Source organism: Bos taurus, chromosome 6 (genome assembly GCF_002263795.3).
Source record: "Bos taurus isolate L1 Dominette 01449 registration number 42190680 breed Hereford chromosome 6, ARS-UCD2.0, whole genome shotgun sequence".
In the NCBI taxonomy this organism is placed as follows: Eukaryota; Metazoa; Chordata; class Mammalia; order Artiodactyla; family Bovidae; genus Bos; species Bos taurus.
In genome coordinates this window covers 116,818,298-116,841,464 of record NC_037333.1, presented here as the reverse complement: position 1 = coordinate 116,841,464, position 23,167 = coordinate 116,818,298, and the positions used below count along the sequence as shown (strand labels likewise).

General features: G+C 63.4%; 2 protein-coding genes across 6 annotated transcripts; one reads left to right on the top strand and one right to left on the bottom strand.

The window, feature by feature from the left end:
- Positions 1-1,396: 1,396 nt before the first annotated feature.
- On the bottom strand, positions 1,397-5,786 carry TMEM129 (transmembrane protein 129, E3 ubiquitin ligase). The gene is made up of 4 exons (NM_001076864.1): positions 5,511-5,786; positions 3,699-4,173; positions 3,055-3,214; positions 1,397-2,922 (listed from the first exon to the last, which is right to left on the bottom strand). The coding sequence occupies exons 1-4, from the start codon at positions 5,713-5,715 to the stop codon at positions 2,674-2,676; spliced, it is 1,089 nt and encodes a 362-aa protein (NP_001070332.1). The 5' UTR covers positions 5,716-5,786; the 3' UTR covers positions 1,397-2,673.
- A 602-nt stretch (positions 5,787-6,388) lies between these two features.
- TACC3 (transforming acidic coiled-coil containing protein 3) lies at positions 6,389-15,654 on the top strand. 5 transcript variants are annotated; one of them, XM_005208293.5, is made up of 16 exons: positions 6,389-6,463; positions 7,982-8,144; positions 8,312-8,454; positions 9,634-10,524; positions 10,985-11,051; positions 11,183-11,336; positions 12,467-12,519; positions 12,749-12,837; positions 12,928-13,120; positions 13,308-13,412; positions 13,755-13,831; positions 13,905-13,948; positions 14,287-14,426; positions 14,935-15,041; positions 15,185-15,305; positions 15,428-15,653. In XM_005208293.5, exons 2-16 carry the CDS (start codon positions 7,983-7,985, stop codon positions 15,491-15,493), a joined length of 2,412 nt encoding a protein of 803 aa, XP_005208350.1. In that variant the 5' UTR covers positions 6,389-6,463; position 7,982; the 3' UTR covers positions 15,494-15,653.
- The last annotated feature ends 7,513 nt before the right edge of the window (positions 15,655-23,167 follow it).

Below are 23,167 nucleotides of genomic sequence, written 5' to 3'. Positions count from 1 at the left end.
TGGGGCGCTCTCCGATTGGTCGGCAAGGCAGGGACATTGTCCGCGCTGGCGGGAACCCGGAACCCGGAAGGGGAGGCAGCCTCAGGCTGCAGGCTTCGCGCCCTGAAAACTCGCTGCCGGCGTCAGATGCCCAGACCCCTGAAACTATGTCACATTGTTTACACACACACAACCCGTGGGCTTATGTCAGCTTCTTCACAAACACACACACCTGTGAGCCTACTCCACGTTCTTCACACACACACACACACCCCCCTTCCCTTCCCTCCCCCCCTCACCGGGCTGGGCCTTTGGCCAGTCTCCAGGCGTTAGGTGGTGATGCTTGTGTGCAAATAAATAAAAGACTTGGGTTCAATCCCAGGGTTGGGAAGATCTGGAGAAGGAAATGGCAACCCACTCCAGTATTCATGCCTGGGAAATCCCAGGGCAGAGGAGCCTGGCGGGCTGCAGTCCACGTTTTAGGGAAAAGCAATTCTGACTCTGTGCTGGGACTGTTTGACAATCGTACATAAACCCTTCCTCAGAGAATCCTGCTTCTCTGCCTGACTCTAAAGTGCCCTTTGTTCAGAACCCTGTCCAGCTGTAGAAGGCAGGAAGAAACATATACCCTGCCTGAGGCTTGCAATTCTAGGAGATATTTGCAAGATTAACGGCCTTTTTACTGTTCCCTTACATCCGCCACCTCTGGCCTATGAAAGACTCTGGCATCCAGACCCCAGTGACACGGTTGTTTTGAGACAGCTGCCGTCTTCCGTCAGCGGGCCCTCAGAGTAAAGTATTCCTTGCCTCAGCTCCTGGTCTCCGGTTCACTGGCCTACCATGCAGTGAGCAGAGCGAGCTTGGACTCGGTAACACATTAAGTCACAGAGTCAGACATGACTTATGACTAAACTATCAGAGAAGGACTATAGTGAAAAAAAAAATCGAGTATCTCCAAGATATAGTAAATTCCAGTCCACTGGCTTTCAGTGGGTTGCGTGTACTTTATAAACATGTTCAGGGTCCGGCAGCAGCATAAGGGAGCAGGGAGCTTGTGCTGCTGAGGAGCTCTCCCAGCCAAGCGGCTGTGCCAGCAGGCTCCGTGTGGGACCGAGCAGCAAGCACAGGGCTGGAGGCCTCGCCCGGCAGGGCTCACCACCTTGGATCACCAGTGTCCCTCACGTGGGCCCCTGCATCTGGAGCATGTGTATGCTGACCCCCCACCCCCAGCCCCCAGGACCCATCCACAAAGGTTCCCTGAAGTGAGCTTTTTGAGACCCCAGCTAGAATATCAGGGGAAGATTCCTGAAGAGTCTGCCTCCCTTTATTCTGAAGAAAACATGCACGCTAAAGAGGCCACTTCTAAGATGGCCTTGCCCCAACTGTTTGAATATCAGGAAAAAAAAATACTAATAACTTCATACTAACATTTTATTCAATAGCATACCACTTTGCTACAATAGGTTTATCTTTATAAAACTAAGTAACCATCTCTTGTAGAAAAGACAACCCCAGGCCTGGCTCTCCCTTGCCAGAGTTTGAAATTTCAGGCTGAGGCCAGGCATGGCTCCTGGCTGCCCTTCTGATGGCTGTCCCCTGTGGGTGACCCCAGAAGACCACGAATCTGGGCTTGCTCACTTCCAAATCCCTGGGCTCAGTGCAGCCTTGGTGGAGTTGATTCCATCTAACCTGCTTAGCAGGACCAAGTTTACGAGGCTTAGGGCCCCTCCAACAGCCACATTCAGAGCTGTACCCAGGAGCCCAGCACTTTCCTCCCTGCCCCCCACCTCACCACCAAGATTGGGGAAGACGACTGTCATCGTCTTGACTGCTGGGCACTTCCCTTCTGAAGCAGGTGGGCCTGTGGGGGGCCTCGTGCTAGGTCCCCACAATCTTGCTGTCTGAACACAAGATGTTCCCGGGCAACCAGGAGTCTGAGACAGCCCATTCCGTGGACTCGTGGGAGCACCAAAAGGCACGTGGTCACAGGCCCCTCAAAGGGGTGGGCAGCCCCACATGCCTTCGGCTAAGGGAAAGGCAGGCGAAAACAGCGCCTGATGGAAAGCCCGAGGAGTCCCTGGGTAGGGGGCAGATGGGGGCCACTCCACCCAGGAGGGCGCCCTCGGCTGGCCGCGGTCACCAGGAGGCCCTGGGCAATGCTCGTGCCCTCCACCGCCAGGCTCCACACCCCTCAGAGCGGCCTCGTGGGGAGGGGGTCCATGCTGCAGGGCCAGTGGCCAGCCTGGCAACAGAAGCATGACAGACTGCAGTCGTAGACAAATTCAGGTCTGTCGTATAACTGAGGAGCAGTTAAGACTTTTGTGCCCCATACACTTAAGGCAAATGGCTAGATTAGGGTCATCTGGGGCAGACCAAGGGGTCACCCAGAACACAGCTCAGGGGCCCCAGAATGCTCTGAAGATGGACCCGACACCACGTTCTGCATGCCCAGCACTGACCCCTAGTCGGAAGAACAGAGAGGGAAGGAGGCAGAGGTGCTGAAGACCACCCCACTGCCAGGAACAGAACTTCAGCAGGAAGGTTCTGCCGAAACTGCAGCCAGGCCCTTCCACAGCCTCGGGGCACCAGTGAGTCGGGGCACCAGTGAGTCGCCACACAAAGAGCTGCCCACAGCAGCACCGAGGAGGGCCCAGAGGCCCGTCCGCCCTGGAGGCGGCCACAGGGCCCAGGGGCTCAGCGCACGGCGCACACGTCCAGGACGCAGAAGCGCGCGCGGCAGGTGGGGCAGGGCACGCGGCTGGCCAGCCAGGTGTCGGGGCGCTGCGGGTCCTGGCGGCTGGCGAACCACTTGCCCATGCAGGTGAGGCACCACATGGGGCGGCAGTAGCATTGCTGGCACTCGCCCACGGCCACCTCCTGGCAGGTCTTCACCAGCTTCACGCTGGCCTGAGTCTGCATGCAGCCGATGCATGCCTCCAGGTCCTGCAGGCAGGCCAGGTGGTCAGAGGAAGCCCGGTCGGGCCACCCTGGGGATGGGGGTCCTGCCCTACCCCAGGAGAGGCGGTCCATGGCGGCCCAGCTGTGGGAACCCACCTCCCCTGCCCAGCCCCCTACCTGGCTGCTGGGGACCGAGTAGGCCGGGTTGACCTCCACCAGGGAGGCGAAGGTCTCCAGGAAGAGGTCGCCCAGGCTCTGGTGGATGACCACGTTGGCTGCGCTGCGGATGGGCGCCCGGAGCTTCTCACACAGCTCACCGTACTCCGTGGAGTTCAGCCTGTAGAGGTGGGTGCTGCTGGGCAGGGAGCACTAGAGATGGCCCTAGGGCCAGAGCCCACTGGTCCATTGCTGCCCACGGGCCTCTCCTTGGGAGGTGCAGAGGGGCACGGAGGGTGGGAGAACTGCAGCTGCGGCAGAGGGCCTGGCCCTCGGCACGTTCAAGCCCAAGACGGGTCCAGGGGGGCGGGCAGGCCCGCCACAGCCTGAACTGGACAGGAGCGCCTCGGCCCCGGCCCAGGCTCAGGGCTGAGGGAGCCACTGAGCCTCTGTCCTATACAGTGGCCCCCAAACACCTGCCGTGTGCTCCTCCCGAGACGCCGGGAAGACAGCTCAGGGCAGGCTGGGAAGAAAGGGGAAACGCAGAGGACCTGAGGGAGGGGCACTCCGGAGGGACCAGCTCCCACCCACCCCGCCCCCTGAGCAACACAAAGAGCAGACCACGGGCGCACCACCCCAGCGGCCCCAGCTGCAGGCCCGCCTACCGGATGTGGAAGGCCGGCACGGCGGGGTTGGCGCTGGCCACGCGGATGGTGAGGAGCTGCACGGGCAGGTGCGAGTCTGGGGAGAGCTCGTGCTGCTGGGCCTCCGTCACAGTCAGGCGCACGTCCTGCTGCTGGGCCACGTGCACGCGGTACGTGGTCACCTTCATCACCCACGTGTCCGTCACGATCACACGGGCACCCGGCACCCCCGTGGCAAACTTGTCAATCCGCCGGAACTCCGTGTTCACGGAGGAAGCCACGGCCTGCCAGCCCGACCGTGGGAGGGCATAGAGGGCCAGGGTGCGGGCCAGGGGGTGGCAGGCCCAGTGGTCCCGGGACCAGTAGTAGATCAAGGTGCAGGCGATGGCGGGCAGCATCAATGCTAGCAGGAGGAAGGCCCGCCAGGTCTCCGGGGTCTGGCTGGGGTAGTAGAGCTGCTTTTCCGAGGCTGCGAAGCACATGCCCACATAGTAGCCTAAAAGGGACGGGCAAGCTTCAGCAGAGGTTGGGACTGCCAGGCTGCCAGCCTCCCCAGTGCTGTCCCTGTCCCTTGGTGGGGTTGGGGGAGGCCCCTTCCTTTAATCCCCAGCCTTGGGTCTGGCCCTCTGCCATGGTCAGCTCCCAGGGCAAGGCCATGGTACCCCAGGGCAGGTGGGCCTTGCCCAGCTCCATAGCTGACTCAACTGAGTACTTGTCCAGTGAGCAGAAAACATTCTCATCTTATTACTTTAGTTTTGCACAAACCACATATGAGTGGAAGAAATAAAATGAGAAAATCCTAGAAAAACAAAACTAAGCACAAGGATCTGGTTTCACCCAATGCAGAGCTGCCCACAGGCCGTCTTGGGACTGGATCTCAGCCTCTGGATCCCACCTACTCTGAGGAAGCAGACCAGAGTATGGCCCATCCCAGAACTGGGACGTCGTGGACCAGTCAACAAAGGTGACAAGAGCCTGTCACAGGGACACAGGAGCCAGCTCCAGGCCCCTGGTGGCCAGATGGGGGCCAGTTTGCATGTCAAAATTAATAAAGTAGACAGTGACCTGCAGGAAAGGTTTGAAGTTGCAAAAACGTAATAAATGCTATTGATCAATCTGATACATAATAAGTAACTCATGTGGCAATAAATAACACTTCTTTGGTTTCCAAAGGACTTCTCTAGGACTTCCCAGGTGCTGCAGTGGATAAGAATCTGCCTGCCAACGCAGAGCACATGGATTTGATTTCTGGTCCAGGAAGATTCCACATGCTGCAGAGCAACTAAGCCCGTGTGCTGCAACTACTGAAATCTGCGTGCTTTAAGGCCTGCAGCAGAGTATCTCCCACTCTGCGCAACTAGAGAAAGACCTCGCGCAACAATGACGACCCAGCACAGCCATGGATAAAATTATAGTTTTTAAAAAGGGTGGGGGTGGGGGCCTTCCCTAGTGTTCAGTGGCAAAGATCCAGCCTGCCAATGCAGGAGATGCGGGTTCGATCCCTGGGTCAGGAAGATTCCCCGGAGGCGGAAATGACACTCGACTGCCCTCATCCTCTCTGCCTGCCTTTCCCCCACCCACCTTCCAAGGAGATTGGGACAGGCCACCTCTACGGGCATCAGTTAACTCATACCTCGACTCGAGGGACCTGTACCCCGAGAGCCAGCTCACCCCCTTCCCTAGAGTTCTGAGCCCGCCTCTCCGCCGGGTACCTGCAAGGGACAGCACTTCCCCAAGCACACGGGCGCTCCGCCCGCAGCCTCGGCTCTCCAACACGGGAGCCCGCCCCCCGTCCCTCCCGCTCCGGGTCCCGGAGGTCGGCCCTGGGCTCACCGAGGGGCAGCAGCGAGTGGCACAGCAGCGTGGCGGCCGTGCGGCGTAGGTGATACGGCACGAAGGCGGCGTCTTCGCTGCCCAGCCAGCCCGACAGCAGGTTCTGCACCGTGAGCCCGGCCGAGTGGAACTCGGTGGGGGTGAACACGAAGCACACGGCGAACACCAGGTAGGCCAGCGTGAAGGTGACCTCGGGACTGTCCATCGCGCCGCCGTCGCCGGCGGGAAACTGGCTCGGCGAGGCCTGCCACCCAGCGTAGCGAACCGGCCACAGCGTCCAGGTCCGGTAGGCGCCCGGCGGCGCGGGGCGCTCTGGGAAACTGAGTCCCTGCCCTGGAGGCACTCGCGGGGCGCTCTGGGAAACGGAGTCCCTGCCCTCGCGCTCTGGGAAATGGAGTCCCACAGAGTATTTTGGGAAATGAAGTTCTTGGGCCCCTCGTTCGACGCCCCCCCCCCCCCCCCCCCCCCGCCTCGCGAGCCGCCCCTACAGTTCTCGCGAGGGTTTGGCTCTTCCACACGACCCGCTTTGGAGCGGCGCTGCACTCGATCCCATTGCCCAGCTGGGGAAACTGAAACTCGGGGGAGAGGCTCTCGGGCCCTCATTTCCACGCAGCTCAGGCGCGTCCGCAGCAAAGCCCGGGATTCCTGGGCGACGGCGGGCTCCGCAGTCACCGTCCACCCGCGTGCGACCTCTCCTCTAGGGGCGTCAGGCGAGCAGCCTTTACTGAGGAATCCGGTGTCCGCCGCGTCCAGCGTGCCCTCGCCCCGGAAACGAAACCTCCTAGTGGGCGTGGACTGGCGTTCTGCCTCCCATTGGCTGTCGGCCTCGCGCCCCGCCCCAGCCGCGTGCTGATTGGCCGCGCTCGCCAACCGTCGGTATTTGAATCGGCGGCGGGCAGAGGGGCTCCCGAGCTCGGCACTTCCCACCCTGGGCTCCGCGCGGCGGCCGACAGGTAAGAGGGCGGCGGCGGGGTCCCGGCTCGGGGCTCCGGTCCTGCCTGTAGCCGGGGCTTGGGGCTTTGCCGGCCTGGGTCTGCCTGCCGCGCTGGCGACCCCCGCCCCCCAACCCAGACCGGGGCCTATACCGCCTCCGACTCCGCCCTCCTCGCGGTCTGGGCCGTTCTCCCGCCGTCCCTCATCCCGCCCGCCCGGCCGCAACCGGGAGCAGAGCAGATGTGCTCCCGCCCCCGCCTCCCGAGACGCCCGGTGATTCCGAGCCTGAGTACACGCGCGCTCGCTGCCCTGCGCCCAGCGCTGGCCTCCCAATCCCCGCCCCTCTGGGTCCAGTCCCGCCTGGACCCATCGCAGACTCCTGCCGCACCTGATTCCGCAGACCCCGCTCACCTTAGGTCCCTAGTCCCTCCCCGCCTTCCCGACCAGCCCCCCTCAAAGACTCCTCCTTTTAAGCAGAAGCCCTCATTATTAGTAGAAGCCGAACCCCGGAAGGCTGCCGTCATTGTTCTCCCACCGTCCGCAGGGCAAGGAGGGGGTCTGCCGGAAAGGCGTCCTCTGTGTCTGCTCTCCGTCCTGGGTCCTGCAGCCGTCCAGCCCCCTCCCCTGTTTACCCAGTTGTTCAGGCCAAACCTCACAGTGGCCACCGGCTCGGGCTCATCTTTCGCGTCTCCCGACGCAGTGTGTGAGCCTGATGCCATGAGGGGCTGACCAGGCCACCCCTGGCCCAGTGCCAGAGCCTCTGACTCTCCCCACCCCACCCCTCTTGTCCTCCACAGGCAGCCCCTACCCCCAAAGCCCTTCGAGGTGGCTTGTCACCCTGACCTCACCTCTTTTTAAAGCCACCCTTTCTCCTGCTGCCCCAGCCACCTGGCATCCTCTACCACAGTCCCCAGGGTCCCCAACGCCAGCGAATACCTGTAGTGCCCCCACGAGGCAAATGCCCAGTTCTCTGGTGACTCCTAAATTGGGAATGCCATGGCACTGACCATCATGAGGGCCTCGGGAAGGAGGAATGAGACTTTCCTGGAACCCCCTGGGCCTGACTGGAGGCCCCTGATGGAGACACTCAACTCCCCACAGGTGACTCGACACCTGCTGCTTGTTACCTTCTCCAGCTCCTCCTTGGCCATGCTGCTGGGCCCTATTGGCGTTTCTGTTCTCCACAAACTTGGCAGCTGCTCCACCTGATGGAGGGCCCAGGCTTCCTCTGCTGCTTCAGTTTCGTCACAGATCAGCCCTTCTCTGTCTCTGAACTTTTACCCACAAAGTTCAAGTTGTTTTAATCACCTGAGCCTTCCCTCCTGCCCTGTGAGCTGAAGGCTCCTCCGGCTCTTACTCCAGGGAGGTGGCAGCTCCCCCGGAGCAGGATGGGGACTGCCTGAAGTCTGACCCAGCTGTGCGGAAGGGGGGCATCTCCCTGCAGCACCGTGGGATCAGCCCTGTCACTGGCACCTATGAGCGTCCAGACAGCAGAGGGCCACTGCCCCCTCCTGACACCCAACTGTCTGCTTTTCCAGAATGAGTCTGCATCTCTTCAGTGACGAAAACGTCACTGGTGACAAAAGTAGGGAAAATTGCGACTTCCTGTTTTCACCCCCGGAACTTACCGGAAGGGCGTCCGTTCTCCGTCTGTCACAGAAAGAGAATGTGCCGCCGAAGAGCACAGCCAAAACTGTGAAGGTAAGCACGTCAGGCCCCTGTGTTCGCTCTGTCGTGTGTCACACGGAGGTCGCCCTGCCACCTGCTTTCCTGGCAACTTACTGAGCTGCCCGGGCAGGGCACGGTGCTGCCCGAGGGGTGTCAAAGACTTGAATTATTGAGCAGGTGCCCTCCTCTCTCCCCAACAGGTGACTTTTCAGACACCTCTACGGGACCCACAGACATACAGGATCTTAAGTCCCAGCGTGGGCAGCAAGCTCGAAGCCTGTTTTGTTCTGGGTGACCCCATTGAATTAGAAAACTGCCATCAAGTCTGTACCCAGAAAGAGAAGTAAGTGTGGGGTGGTTTGATGCACTGCCGTCTGTGGCCTCAGGGACTCAGCAGAAAGCTCTGTTTGCAGAGGGCCACATCCGTTAGGCTTCTGGTCTCTGCTGTGCGTCCTGCGTGGCCCAAAGCACCTCAGAAACCGTTTGTTACTGGAAAAGTGAGTAATGAAACAGAAAAAGTGTAAACTTTACATTCTGCTTCTCTGTTGTGCTCTTGCCAGCAAATTGACATTGGTTTTTGTTCCTCTGACTTCATGAAGTGCCCTGGCGGAATCTCCAAAGAGGGGTGCTCTGTGGCTTTGCTGCTGTGTTAGTGCTTCAGGAGTCTCCTATGCTCAGCAGCAAGCCTGGGAGAGGGCTTACAGGCCGGCCTTGCTGCTAAAGGCACAGAAGCTGTCTGTTGTGTGATCCAGTTTGACGAATCAGATTGGAAACACTTGACTTTGACCAGAGGAGCGTCTTGTCTTTGCAGCCTCACCTGGCATTAGGTGTTTGGCTGGATGTGGCTGTCAGCTCAGTGAACGCCCAGGCTTTCCTGCCTCTGTCTAGAGACGGGGACCTGGTGGCGGCTCTTCACCCCAGATTAGGCTGAATTTACCCAGCGAGTGCCCCCAAGGGATCCACTGAATCCAGAGTGGAAATTCCTCGCACCTGACTCCCCTCTACCCAGGTCTCCTCACTGCTTTTCAGCTTCAGGCTTTTACTTTTCTGTTTGAAATTCAGCTGAATGAGATTAGAGTGACTCAAATACTGTCGTTTTGTCAAAGCCCAAAGAGAGGGAGGCCAGGCTGCTGAGGCGCCAGCTTTGAGCCGCTCTAGCTGCGGGGAGCTGGGGTCCTGCTTCTCCTAAAGGCCGTGGCCTCCACCTGGCCTTTCTCGCTCCAGTGGGGAGCCTGACTTTCCCTGATGACGTGGCGGTGGTCCCCAGCTGGAAGGGGGACGTGGGCTGGTGTGGGGAAGCTCAACTCTGACCGTCGTCGGCGAGGTTTCTGCTCTTGTCACCTGGGTCTCCAGGGCCCACCGACACCGACTTGTGGGAATGTTCTCGTGAAAGCGGGTCCCAAGGAGAGCGTCGACAGAATGCTTCTCGTTTTTGTATTTAGTTAATGTTTTCACATGGACTAAAATCCAACTAAAGTCCTAACTGGTTCCTTAGTGTTAACTAAGTTTGTTTTCTGAAAAGTCAACAGTTCACCAAGGAAACAGACACCAAAACGACCCATGGAATTCTCCAGAAGCCAGTACCAGTCAACACCGAGCCCCCCTCAGAGGACATGAGACCAGTCTCTGAAGACCAGCCTCCTGGTGGGCCCCCCTCAGCTCCTCTGGTCAGCCTGGGTCCCTCAAGCTCTTCCCAGATACCAGAGAGTGTTGAAAACCCGGAGGCCTCCCGAGGACCAGCACCCGGCAGCCCTGAGTGTGCCCGGGAAGAGCACGTCCACCCTTGGCCCTCAGAGGAGAGCATGCCCCTCGGCCCCATGGCTCCAGAACAGCCCTCTGGGGTGGTGTCCCAGGACACAGCAGAGGACCCACTCAGCGGTACGGGAGGGGACTCAGAGGGGGTCCCTGGTCCCCCTGCCAGGCCCGCCTCGCCCTGTGGTGCCCCCCCTGGAGAAAAACCCCTCGTGGACCTGCCTGGAGCGGCCCCAGTGGGCTCCATGGATGCCACCAGCCGCGAGGACACGGCTCTGACCGGCCCTGGAGAGGCTGCGGGGGCCACACACCCCGGTGCTCAGGGGGAGGAGACCTGTGGCCAGGCCGCCAGCTCTCTGAGGAGCGGTCCTGTCCGGCTGGAGTTCGACTTCTCTGATGCCACCGGCAAAAGGTCTCCCCCACTGCGGAAGCGAGGGAAGGCCCTGGGTCTCAAGCCCCCCTCGAGGAGACCAGAGGCGAGGCCCGGAAAGGCCACCCTGGAGGCGGGCAAGGGTTGCGAGCTCACTCTGCGTGGGTCCGACGGCCCGAGCTGGGACAAGCCAGACGACCCAGACTGTAACCCGGCCGCAGACAGTGGCGAGGCCCGGCCCCTGGAGCACCCGCAGAGCGGCCAGGCCACAGAGGCCTTGTCTCTGAGCCGGTGAGCACGGGCTGGTGGTCCTCCAGGGCAGACGTGAGACCAGAGGTGCCACGTGTCCCCCAGGTGGGGGCCCTGGGGACGGGGGGTGCCCGTGTAGTCCAGGAGGGCCGTCTGCGCCTCTGGAAGGTCCAGGAATACTCTGGCGCCTCGTCTGCCTCCCGCTGCCCGCTCCCGGGGTGTGCTCGGTGCTGAGCGGGGCCCCAGCCTCCCGGGCTGGCCTCTGTTGCCATTTCCTAGCAACCATAGCATTCACTTATTTTTGCTTTTACTTGAGTTGAAACGACCTCAGGGCACTTTGCCCACTCCTGAGGAGCGCGATTCTTGTGCAGGCGAGGTTGGGCCGGATGGTTTGTGGGGCCCCCGATGTGGCCCTGAGCCTGGCTTCTAGGGCAGGGGTCGCAGGACCCTGGCAGCTCGGAGCTGGGGGTGGGCTCAGGCCCTGCTGACCCTGTCTCTTCAGGCAGGCGTGCTCAGATGACACACCCGGGACGAGGGCCCCAGCGAGGACCCCAGGAGCGGCGGGCGAGGTATGGGCGCAGCCACCACATCTGCGGGTGCCACGGGCAGAGGGAGGCTGGTGGGGAGGGCACGCCGTTGCCCCTGCTCCCCCACACCCCTCGTCTCAGCCAGCCCTGCAGTGATCCCACCTCCCTTTCAGGGGTGGACCACAGGCTCTTTGGGGGGTTCGGCGCCCCTCAGCAGCCCAAGTAGCGAGCCACCGACTGCACCCACCAACCCTACACCCCCCACCGAGAGGGGGCCGGAGCCCACCCTGGACCTGAACGGGGAGCAGTTCCGGGACCCCGCGGAGGGTATGTGGTTGTCCGTCCTCAGCGCAGGCACCGGAGGCAGTGGGCCGCCGAGCCTGGAGGGCCTGTGTGAACCGAGGCCCCTGGAGAGGAGCCACCCGCCCCCAGAGGCACAGGCTGAGCTGCCCTAGTGCGGCCGGGGCCTTTCAGGGCCAGGAGGGCTCGAGGGTCTCCGTCCCGTGAAGAGCCCAGGCCTGAGGCAGGCAGGGCATGGGCCGAGGGTCTCTGGGGGGCTCTCTGTGGGGTCCTCACCGCACCAGTGGGGCTGGGAGCCAGGAGGAGCCTCCCTCTGCCCCAGGGGCCCTGGCCTCACGGGTCACTGTGTCGCGGTGCTCTGCCTCAGGTCAGGGTGAGGCAGGGCTTCTCTCCTGGCCGAGCAGCGTCCCTGCCGTGGATGGTGCCTCGTCTCCTTCCACGGCTGCTCTGGCCGTCAGGAGCGGGCTGCCTGGAGCGCGTGCACTGCTGTCTGTCTCTGGGCGGAGGCTCCTGGGGGCCCAGCCCGGCTCCGTGGGGTCTGAGGTCCAGGGAGTGGCCGCATGGTGGGTTTGCTCCCTCATGTTGAGCAGCGCACGCGCTCCTGACCTTCATCTGCTCAGGTTCTTTGCCTGGTTTAACATCGAACTGTTTTCTTTATTACACTGTACCAATTTCTGATATAATCCAGATAAGAATTGCTCGTCAGGTACATGATTTGCAAAAACTGGCTTCACTTCCTTGATGGTGTCTTCAGAAGCACAGATGTCTACTTTCAAACCCAATTGGTTCTATTGCTGCTTGGGCTTTTGGTGTCAATTTAAAATTTTTGTGGCATCAGTCACCTTTGGGTTTTTTTAAGCAGAGTTCAGATTATCAGATAGTAAAGAACTCTCTCCGTGGTGGTTCTCATCCAGGGCGACCTGGCCCCCAGGGAACATTTCTGTGACACCCCCGAACCCTCTGGCCCCAGGCACCCTGAGCAACCCTGCTCTACAGCAAAAAGCGCTTGGTCCCGGAGCCCGGGGAGGGGTGCTGTGCTGGGCACAGCCAAGTGCCAGGCTGGGGGGCACACGGCTGACCTGGCCTTATCTCACCTGAGGCCCATGGGGGGCGGGCAGCCCGTGGCGGGTGGGGGGCGGCTGCTGACGCCCTCTCAGTCCTAGGCGCCGGGGCAGAGTTGGACTACCTGGAGCAGTTCGGGGCGCCCTCGGTGAGTACCCAGCACGGTCGCGGCCCCGCTGCCCGGGAGCAGGCTCTGTGTCCCTGGAGATGGCGTCACCCCAGGCCCGTTGCTGCAGCCACTCTTCCCAGGGCAGTCCTGCCCCTGGCCCCCAGACCACTTGGCTCAGGCCCCAGAGGCGTCTCCTGTGGGCTGGGCTCCCCCGAGGGATGGGGCACGCACGCTGTGGACACGGCTGACCCTGCCCCCCGCCTCGCAGTTTAAAGAGTCAGCCCTGAGGAAGCAGTCGCTGTACCTCAACTTCGACCCGCTCCTGCAGGACAGTCCCCAGGGGCTGACACCCAGCAGGTACGCCTGGCTGGTGGGAGGGGCGAGGGCGGGGGCTGGGCCCACCTGGGGGCCCAGTTAGTGAGCGGGCATGCTCCCATGTGCCCACAGCAGCGGCAGGCCGCGGGGCCTACCTGTCCCGAGCGCGGGCCCTCTGGCCTCCGAGGAGAGCCCCGGGCTCATGCAGACAGCAGGTGGCTTCTCTCTTGGTCTCCGTGCTCGCAGTGTGGACAAGCCTTCCTCTGGAAGCCCCCCGGAGGCCCAGCTGCTTGACCTGGACTTCCCTGGAGCCCCGGGCATTCCTGTAAGTGCTTCGTCCCCTCTGCTTTAGAGACTCGCTTGTTCTCAGGGCCCAGCTTTCACGTGCTGCGGATCTGCAGGCTTCACAGGGCGGGTGGGGGCCGAGGCGCCGCCTCTGGCTGTGGTGTGAGGAGCCGGGAGGGCGGGGGGCCGCGCGGGGGAGCTCACGGCCCCGCCGGTCTCTCCCGCAGATACCTGGCCTGGCTCCGTGTGACCTTGGGCCCGGGGCTCCACTGCTGCCTGTGGGGCCGATCGTGGACGTGCTGCAGTACAGCCAGAAGGACCTGGACTCGGCGGTGAGCGCGGGCGGGGCTGGGGGGTCGGCGTCACAGGCTCCACTCGCTGTGCCCAGGCGGTGCGGCAGCCGGCTGTCCTGTTTCCGCCCCCACGTGTGTCACAGAACCCATGGGGGAGGGTCTGCACCGCCCCCGGGGAGCACCCCCCAGCCTCCTCACTGGGTGAGGACGAGGCCGGGGCGATGTCTAAGGGGGTGGAGGCCTGGGCTGGACCCTGCGGTGCCCAGCACCTCCCACCCCCCTTAAGCCGCCCCGCCCATGTTGGGAGGCGTCCACCAAGTGGGGTGGGAGATGTCAGCACGGGGGGCGGCCCTGGGCCAACGCAGGCGTGTGACCACGCAGGTGGAGGCCACGCAGAAGGAGAACGAGGTGCTGCGGGGCAAGTGCGCGGCGCTGCAGGAGAGGCTCCTGGAGATGGGGTGAGTGCAGCCGCCCTGCTGTGCGCGCGCGTGCACGTGGGACTCGGCTCACGCACCTGCTCTCCTCCCACAGGAAGATCATGGACAGCTTTGAGGGGACTGTCTACCAGGTGATGGGTGAGTGCCAGTCCCCGCCCCAGCATCGGGGGCAGGGGTGGCGAGGCAGCGGGCAGGTTGGGTCCCTTCCTGATGCTGCGGTGTCCACCCTGCTCTGGGGGCTGTGCGTCCCCTGGCGGCCTCTGTGGATGTTGGGCACTAGCCGTGTCCGGGCTGGAAGCCCCGAGTGTGGGACAGGTCTGGGCTTACTGCCAGCTGCCTCGGTTTCTGGGCGGAGCTGGTATTGAGGAGACAGCTGTTTTCTGGGCGTTTGGAGCCCCAAGGGTCTGCCCTGGGAGGTCCCGAGAGAGGCAGACACCCTGACGCCCACCGATCCGAGGTGCTGGTCTCTCCTCCAGAGGAGTCTCAGAAACAGAAGGAGCTCACCAAGGCCGAAATGCAGAAGGTCCTGAAGGAGAAGGCACAGCTGACGGCCGACCTGCACTCCATGGAAAAGTCGTTCTCCGACCTTTTCAAGCGGTTTGAGAAACAGAAGGAGGTGATCGAAGGCTACCGCACGGTGGGTGCTGGGCCAGCCTGGGGCCGGGGGAGGGGCGGGGCCCTGCAGGAGGAGGAGCTGAGCACAGCCCTGGTACGGAGCCTGGCAAGAGGGAGAGGCAGGCCCGCAGGTGGGGCCAGCCTCAGCCCTGCCTGTGCCTGCACCCTGGGCTCTTGGCTTGTCACCTGCAACTGGACACGGGTGCCCGCGAGGCGTCCGTGTGGGCCTGCGTGGAGACTACGGGTCTGTGCTGGTCGCTGCACTGTTCCCCACCGCCAGACGGCAGGGCACCCGGCTGCCAGAGCCCGGGGCTCAGGGAACAGGACAGGCTGTTCCGTGGGCCTGGTGCCTGACCTAGGTTCCCCCACAGTACCTGGACAGAACCCCCGTGGCAGGGCCCTGAGGGGCGGACAGGCCTGGGCTGTCTGCAGGGAAACAGGCGGACTGCTCCACGAACCCCCAAAGAGCTGGGCCTCAGCTCGGGGCTCAGCGTCCATCTTCCTCCCAGAACGAAGAGTCACTGAAGAAGTGTGTCGAGGATTACATAGAGAGGGTGGAGAAGGAGGCCCAGAAGTACCAGGCACTGAAGGCCCAGGCGGAGGAGAAGCTCCGGCAGTGCGTGGGCAGGCGGGGCTGGCGGGGGTCAGGATTGGGGGCAGGGCTTGGGGGGCAGGAGCCTGGGGGGGTCAGGATGGGGGGCAGGAGCCTGGGGGGGTCTGGCCCTGCCCGTGGCTCAGCCGGGCCCTCTGCTGCTCCAGGGCAAGTGAGGAGATCGCCCAGGTCCGCAGCAAGGCCCAGACTGACGCTCTGGCGCTGCAGGCGGTCCTGAGGAAGGAGCAGATGCGTGTCCACTCCCTGGAGAAGGTGGTGGAGCAGAAGGTGGGCGCAGGGTCCCTAGGCCGGAGGGGGCGGGGGCGGGCAGCCCTCGCAGCTCGGGAAGCCTCGGGGGCTCCAGGCTCCAAGCACTGTGAGAAATCCAGGGGCGCGGCTCTCCTCCTCAGACTAAAGAGAATGATGAGCTGACCAGGATCTGTGACGACCTCATTTCCAAGATGAAGAGAATCTGACGGGGCAGCCCTGATCTTGCCGTCTTCCCTTTGTGTGTGTGTATGTGTGTGTGTCTGTCTGTCTGTCTAGGTTTTTCTTCTCTATTGACGTCTTTTTTCAATTCGTTTTTAAACTAGGTTGCTTTAGGAAAAAACTAAATAAAGTTTCTCTTAAATCTAAGCAATAGACCTGTCCTGGTCTTCATTAAAGGGGCAGTTTCTGGCTGACCTGACCACAGCCACTGTCCTTTCGATGTCTACAGTATGTCCTTGCCCCACTCCTCGCAGCTGCCCGGCCGGCCACCAGCACCTCCTGGGCGTCGGCTGAGTGGGCCCCAGTCCCCCCGGTCCACCTGGTCAGCCATGTGGTGCTGGGGTGGACGCGATCTGCATCAACCACGGATCTCGCAGACCAGCGCCTTCGTGGAAGAAAGGAGACCACGGCAGCCGCAGCAGGGGTTGGCTCTGTGTCCAGGGAGGGCTGCAGGCCCCGCAGTGGGGCGCTCATGGGGGTTACCAGCAGTTCCCAGCTGCCGCCCTCCTGGCTGGAAGCCCCCAGTCTCCTGAGACCCAGGAAGACGCCATGGGTGGAAACACGAGCAGGGGGTCTCCCTGCAGAGCCCTGCCAGACAGACAGACGTCCGACGCTCCTGATAGATGAAAGGCTCAGAAGTCAAGTCTCAGTGAGGGCTCCGTCTGCACCCCCAGGGCCAGGGTCCTGCTCCCCAGGAGAGGCTGAGTGCGTCTTCCTCCTGGGCCCCTTCCATGGGGCGGGGGCGGGGCCAGGGGTCCCTGGCCTGGGGGTGGTGAGGGCCAGGCGGCCCTCGGGGGCCTTCTGAACCAAGCAGGCCCAGCCTGCAGGGCAGCGGGACTGTGGAGGGGGTAGGCGGACCGCTGGCTGGACACCAGTCACGGAAGCTTCAGCTCTGGAGCGGTTACTCCTCATGACATGACCTGGGAACCACCAGAGGGCACCCCCAGGGCCTGCACGTCCACCCCGAGCCCAGGGTGCCGTCCTGAGCGGGGGGCCCACCAGCACAGGGGGCAGGGGTCCCCAAAGAGAGGCAGCAGGCCCCCCGACACCCTCAGGAGGGTAGGCCTCTGGGGGGCCGCAGTGGCACGCTGGCCGCCACCAGGGGTCGCTGCTGGCCACACGCTGCAGGAGGATGGGAACATGGTGATGCCCCTGCCCCCCACCTCCCCGGGCACCCCTGTGGCCCCCACAGTTGCACAGCACGTCTCTTCTCAGTACTCTCAGAGCGACGGGGACGGGGACTGGGGGGCCGCTCCTTCCAGCCTCAGGGTCCCCCGGGCCTGTACTTGAGTCCTTCCTGTCCAGCCTGGGGGCACCCCTGTGGGTCCCCCAACTCCCCCATCCTCAGTAACACCGCCAGCAGGCCTCTCCTGACCTGAGTCACACGCAGCCCTCCTGCGCTCAAGAAGCTGTCTCAGCTCCCACGTCAGGGCCAAGCCGCTGGGTTGGGCCTGCAGGACCCTGGCCCAGGCCGGCTGCTTTCCGCTTAACTCCTGGAGGGGTGTCCTCGGCATTCGAACCCAGCCAGTTGCAGGGCTGCGGGGTCCCGGGGCTCCATCCAGAGTCACCCTGGCCGGCCCCAAAACTGAGCCCTCAAGGCCCAAGCCGGACCTCCTGACACCAGGCCCTGCCCTCGCTGGCCGCGCCTTGTCCGGAGGTCTGTGGGCCCCCCGCAGGGGTCAGGGTGAGCAAGGGGCGCCTGCAGCGCCTGGACCCCCCCACGCCTCCCAGCGTGCCTGGCGAGGGCGGGGGCCCCGAGGCTGTGGCGACATGGCTCACTCCGAGAGGGCCCACAGGTTTGCCCCCTGCTGCTTGCCACTCCACGAGCCGCTCAGGGCCCTGTCCCCAGCTGGGGCCTCTGAGCCGGCGTCTGCCCAGACAAGGCCACGAGGGGTGGCTGGCCACGCTGAGGACACGGGCCGCCGGACAGCGTCCTAGGCCGGCAGCCTCGCCCTGGACAAAGGGGCCTTGTGCAGCTGAATGGGTGTTTATCCTGGGGCCCGAGTCAGCTCAGGGCCGAGAGGCCGGGCGGGGGCCTGGCACCGGGCTCCTGAGGGTAAACATGACCCGAGCTGGGCACGCCGCCGCAGCCCCGGCTTCCGCACCCCTCCGCCTGGCACGCTGTCACCACGGCCGGGGGCCTCTGCCGGGCGGGAGAGGTCGGCCAGCAAGGAGGCCACGGAGGCCACATGGGCCTAGCCCTGGCAGCCGCCTCCAGACGTACAGTCAGTGAGCCCCTCCCAGTGGTGGGGTGGGACCCGGAACCCCAATACAGAGTGGATATTTGTGCCCCCCAGATTCAGGGGGGAGCCCTAAGGAGCCCTAAGGCCAAGGCGATGCAATCAGGAGGCGGTGGGCCCTTTGGGGGAAGCTGAGGGCTGGTTCCCCTCATGGGACACACTGTAGTCCTCACGTTGAGGCCTCCCCACCTCCACCGCGAGGACGCGGCGAGAAGGCAGCATTTGCAGGCCGGCGGGATGCAGCCCCGCATCCCAAAGTCAAGCGATGGCCACCCGATCGTGACCCTCCAGCCTCCCACCTCAGTGTCCCCTGCAGGGGAGGCCGGAGCAGTTCACAACCCCACCACGCGGGGCGCTGTCTCACCCAAGGCCCCACCGCGCCCCACCCCCCCCGCCCCGCCAGCTGCTGCCTGTCCTCCGGGCAGCTGTGGCCGCACCCACTCTGAGCTGGCGCCCGCCTCATGGAGACGCCCAGGTCTGTGGGCACCGCCTGCCCTTGCCCCCCAAGAGGGTCTGCCTGGGCCACCCGGGGCAGTCTCAGCCCTCTCACTGGGCTCCACCCATGCAGCTGAGTCCTCGAGGGGCCGGGAACTCGGGGGGCTGGCCAGAATAGGCTGACCACAGGGCTCCCCGCTGAGCCGCTGTGTCCCCACCCTGCCACCCACTCCCGGGGGTCCCCCCAGCCCTCTCCTGCCATGGGCTCCCCCCGAAGTCAAGCGCTGCCTCCATGCATAGCGACCCCCAGCCGAGGCCAAACCCCAAACTCCCTCAGCCCCTCACAGTCCAAGCAAGTGGGGACTGCTGCACAGCCAGGCAGGGCCACGAGCCCTCCACGCCGCCCGCCCTGGGGAAGAACCCTCTGGGGGCATCTGTGCCCGTGTGACCCGGGTGTGCCACCCAGAGTTCCCTCTCTGCCCTGGGCTGCCGCAGGTGCAGGGCTCGCATTCCTGTCTGGGGTGGGGGGGCCCAGAGGGGAGGGCCCAGCGGCACCCCCGTCATGGGGAGACAGGAGCTGGTGGGGAGCAGCCGGAGCCATCGCCTGGGCAAGGCCAGAGCAAGGCCCTCCTGCCTTAGTGGGGGCTTGTCTGGGGGCTGCCTGGGCTGCGTGGGTGTGTCCCCTGGGCTGCGGGGGGTGTCTCCAGGGCTGTGTGGGGGTGTGTCCTCGGGGGCTGTGTGGGGGTGTGTCCTCGGTGCTGTGTGGGGGTGTGTCCTCGGGGGCTGTGTGGGGGTGTGTCCTCGGTGCTGCGTGGGGGTGTCCTCGGGGGCTGTGTGGGGGTGTGTCCCGGGGCTGCAGGCAGAAGGCACACCCGCGGGGCCATCCGTGTCGGGACAGGCATGCCCTTCCTCGCCCTGGCACCCGGTCCCGGGTCTCGGGCCCCCGTGTGCCCCTCTGGCCGCAGCTCTCCTGACCCCCAGGTACCCAGCCCCCCATGCACCACCAGGGTTGCTGTGGCCACTTGGGAGTCGGGAGCTCAGGTGACCTGCAGGGGGCACTGTTGGGCCAGCCTGAGACCCTGTGGGCAGTCCGCACTGCATCCAGGGTCCAGCCCCGGCCCCTGCCCCCCGGGGTCTCTGGGACCCTCACCACAGGGAGTCAAGGGGCCACCTCCCTGGTGCCCTGCCCAGCTGTCTGGGGCATGGTCCTGCCCTCCCACACTCCCCTCTGTTCTTCAGACCCCTGTGACTGGCCCAGCCCCTTGTTTGTGGAAGGCAGGCCCACCCACTACACAGGGGCCAGCTGGCAGGCCCAGGCCCAGGGCAGGTGGGGAGCTGACGGGCACCATCGCCACTGAGCAAGCCCGGGGCGGGGCCATGGGACCCGTCCGCAGCAGGACCCCCCGCCTTCCTCCCCAGCCCCATCCTTGTCCAGTGACTTCTGAGTGCCCTCTCAGTGGGGTGGGTGCTGCCCCCAGCCTGACACACGGGCGCAGCAAATGCTAGACTCACGGCCCTCACGTCCATAGAGACCCAGCAGTGGGCCGGGCTTAGGTGGAGATACAGCCCTTGTCCCAGACCTGGTGCTGGGCACCAGCTGGACAGTTCAAGGGTGTTGATAGGGGGGACGAATGGATGGGTGGGCAGGTACCCAGAGACCTCCTGCAGCCTACCTGGATCCAGAGCAGGGAGAGAGGATGAGTCCTGGTTCCTATGGACAGTGACTGGGATGACCTGCCGCGTGAGTGAGTGAGTGAGCGAGTGAATAAGAGCGTGAGTGAATGAAAGTGAGTGAGCGAGTGAGCGAGTCCAGGGCTGGGGAGGAGTGGAGCCTCGAGGCTCAGCCTGGGGCTCGCCCCGCGTGCCCCCCGCCCCCCAGCCCGTTCTCTCTCTCGGCTGGGCGCCGTCTTCGCTGCGACCCGCGGGATCTTGATTTCCACTGTGGCACGTGGGATTTTTAGTGCAGCATGGAAACGCTTAGCTTTATTTAGCGTGTGTATTGCTGAAAAAGTGACCTCTGTTCTCTGATGCTAAATATAAATATGGAGACAGAGATCTGGAGGAGTAGAGAGGAGGAAATGGCAACCCACCGCAATGTTCTTGCCTGGAGACTCCTGTGGACAGGGGAGCCTGGTGGGCTGCAGTCCCCGGGGTCGCAGAGAGTGGGACACGACTTACCGACCTCACAGAAAGGAGTGTCTTTGTTGCTTTGCCAGGCAGAGGAGACCACAGCAAGCTGACGCTTCCAGGACCGCGCCCCTGTTCCTGGGAAGCTGGAGGAGGTCTTACGGTTTAGGATGGCAAACAGGCTGCAGACAAGGAGTACTGCTGGTGTGGTCATGCATCTCCTCCTCCAGGCAGCACTGAGGTCATTAGGGCTGGCATCGGGTGATTCCAGGACAGGTTTGTGGGTCCTCGGGGTCACCATCCCTGTGACATTCTTTCTGTGACGAAGGCTGCTCGCAGAGGAAAGGAGAGTTAGGGAGTGTTGTCTTAGAAGGGTAAACGCCAGGTGTAGCTAGATGGCACTCCTTTTCAGAGTGTGGTTAAGCAAGAAAGTCGGAGGACAAATATTTGCGGGTAAAACGGGTGGAGAGAACAGGATGGATCAGGGCTGGTGCAGCAGGGTGCCTCGGCTAGTGTCTGCCATAGCACGTGGGATCGAGCTTGCCAACTGGGGTTTGAATCTGGGCCCCTGCATTAGGAGCTCAGAGTCTTAGCCACCGGACCCCAGAGAAGCCCCCCTTTTAACTAAGATCACACACCTGGTCTCAGGGCTTAATGAAGCTCAGGATGTTTCACGGCAGAAAGAATTCAGTGAGCTACAAAGTGATGACAGCTAAAAAGTGGATTTATTCAGAGAGAAACAAACTCTGCAGACTCCAAGTCATCTCAGAGGGCTAGAGCAGCCTTAGGGTCCGGGGCTTGTCGGTGCTTATAGTAAAAGTGAAAGTCGCTCAGTCATGTCTGACTCTTTGCGACCCCATGGACTATCCAGTCCATGGAATTCTCCAGGCCAGAATGCTGGAGTGGGCTGCCTTTCCCTTCTCCAGGGGATCTTCCCAACCCAGGAATCAAACCGGGGTCTCCTGCAAGGCAGGTGGATTCTTTACCACCTCAGCTCTCAGTGTTTATAGGGGTGGGTTATTTCAGGCACTGCAGTGGTAAAGACGACCGAGGGCACCCGAATCCCACGGACAGTGGAGCCTGGCGGGCCACAGTCTGTGGGGTCGCAGAGAGTCAGACACACTGAGGATGCACAATGCGTTTCACAGGCTAATGAGTGGGAGGAGTATTCCGGCCAGTTTGGGGAAGTGGTGGGGATTTCCAGGAATTGGGCCACTGCCCACTTTCTGACCTTCGTGGCGCCTGCAGCCATGTCACACTTAGCTTGCTGATATTCTGAGGCTCAGGTCTAGCGGGAGTCCGCTCTTCTGCCATCTTGGACCCATTTGTTTCTGACCAGTGGCCTGGCCCTCCTCTCCCGTTTCCGTGAGCGGGTGGGTGAGGCTGCGCCCCGTGTGGTGGCCCAGTCCCCACAGGGGGTGCCCCCTCCTGTCCTTCTTCCTCATGCCCTGCTTCCTGCCTGTCTACCCACCATGTGCCCACTCCCGAGCGGGGCCACTGGCAGGCCCCCGGCTGCAGCGCTGGGACGGGGGCAGGGCGGCTGGGTCATGAAGGGAACAGGAGCCTGAGACCCAGAGCCGGGCCAGGCCTGGCAGACTGGCCACCATGAGCGCAGGGCGGGACACCGACCTCACATGCTGTGTGCCCACTGGGTCTTTGCCAAGACAGGGCATCAGCGAGGGCCCATCCTGGCAGGAGCCACGGTGTGGGCAGAAGCTGGGGGGTGGGAGGGGCGGGGAGGGGGAGGGTCCCCAGAGCACCACAGTCACAGCGAGTGGGCCCGAGAGGTCCCCCCAGACGGGGCGCCCCTCCCCGTGTGCCTGGCCCGGGGGTGATCCCCAGACGGGGTGGGGCCCCGGGGCTCCTGTCTGTCCACGCCTGCCCCCTCCCAGGGCCCAGGGCCGGGTCCCCGACAGCTCCAGCGGGCAGCAGCGGTGCCTGGGGCCGTGAACTCTGGGTAGACCCCCGTCCAGACCCCCACCCGCCGCCGCTCAGCCCGTGGTGCCCGGCCATCAGCAGGCGTGTGACCCTGAGGCCGGCGCCACACGCTCAGCCGTTGGCTCTTCAGTTCACGAGCACCTTCCCGGCTCCACACGCTCTTCCTGGCCCTGGGCTCAGCAGGGACAGACCCGTCTAGTCACTGCCCTGGTGGAGTCAGCCTTCTGGCTGGGGGTCAGGTAGGGGAGCGGAGAATGAAGGAATGAATGGGCAAACGCAGAGCTCGTCGGTGGGGGTGACTGCGGCAGGGGGTGGGCAGGGAGGCAGGGCTGCAGCTGCCTGTGGGGGCTCCCGGGGCCCCTCCAGCCAGCGAGGTCCAGCCACTTCCTCCCAGCGACTTGCCCACCCCTGCACACCATGCTGGCTCCCCACCCACCAGCCTTCCCGGCCTGGGGTGCCCACTGTCCATGCAGGCCTGCTGGGTAGAGGGTCCTTGGTGCCCCATACCCTGGCCAGGCTCTGCCCCTTCTTGAAGCACAGGCAGGTCCCTCAGCCTCTCCCAGCTGTGGGAGGTCATGGGCCAACGACCCACAGGCTCCTCTGAGCCTGGCAGACAGCCTCCCACCATAATCCATCCCCACGCCATGGGCCGGGATCACCAAGTGGGTCCTCCTGCCCCGAGGAAGGGCGGCCTCTCACACGAGCTCCACGCTGGGCAGGCATCAAGGAACCAGAAACACATGTCCGGCCAACTCAGTGTCCCCGTACTCCTATGTCCTGCATCCAATCCTCGGGCTGCTCTCCCCTCTGCTCCGTGAGGGCCCCGCCGTGGGCCGGCCTGGGGGTCCAGGCTTCCTAGAGGAGCGGGTGTGCCGGGAGGGGGCCTCTCTCCTGAAGGCGGCACCTGAAGCCCCACCTGCC

Bases quoted from the DNA above. Each gene is read 5' to 3' on its own strand.
- TMEM129 (NM_001076864.1), bottom strand. From the start codon at position 5,715: ATGGACAGTCCCGAGGTCACCTTCACGCTGGCCTACCTGGTGTTCGCC. The intron at 3,215-3,698 runs GTAGGCGGGCCT...CCACCTCTACAG, and splicing joins GTGCCGGCCTTCCACATCCG to GCTGAACTCCACGGAGTACG. The intron at 2,923-3,054 runs GTAGGGGGCTGG...GCCTGCCTGCAG, and splicing joins ACTCGGTCCCCAGCAGCCAG to GACCTGGAGGCATGCATCGG.
- TACC3 (XM_005208291.5), top strand. From the start codon at position 7,983: ATGAGTCTGCATCTCTTCAGTGACGAAAACGTCACTGGTGACAAAAGT. The intron at 13,413-13,754 runs GTGAGCGCGGGC...GTGACCACGCAG, and splicing joins AGAAGGACCTGGACTCGGCG to GTGGAGGCCACGCAGAAGGA. The intron at 14,448-14,934 runs GTGGGTGCTGGG...TCTTCCTCCCAG, and splicing joins TGATCGAAGGCTACCGCACG to AACGAAGAGTCACTGAAGAA.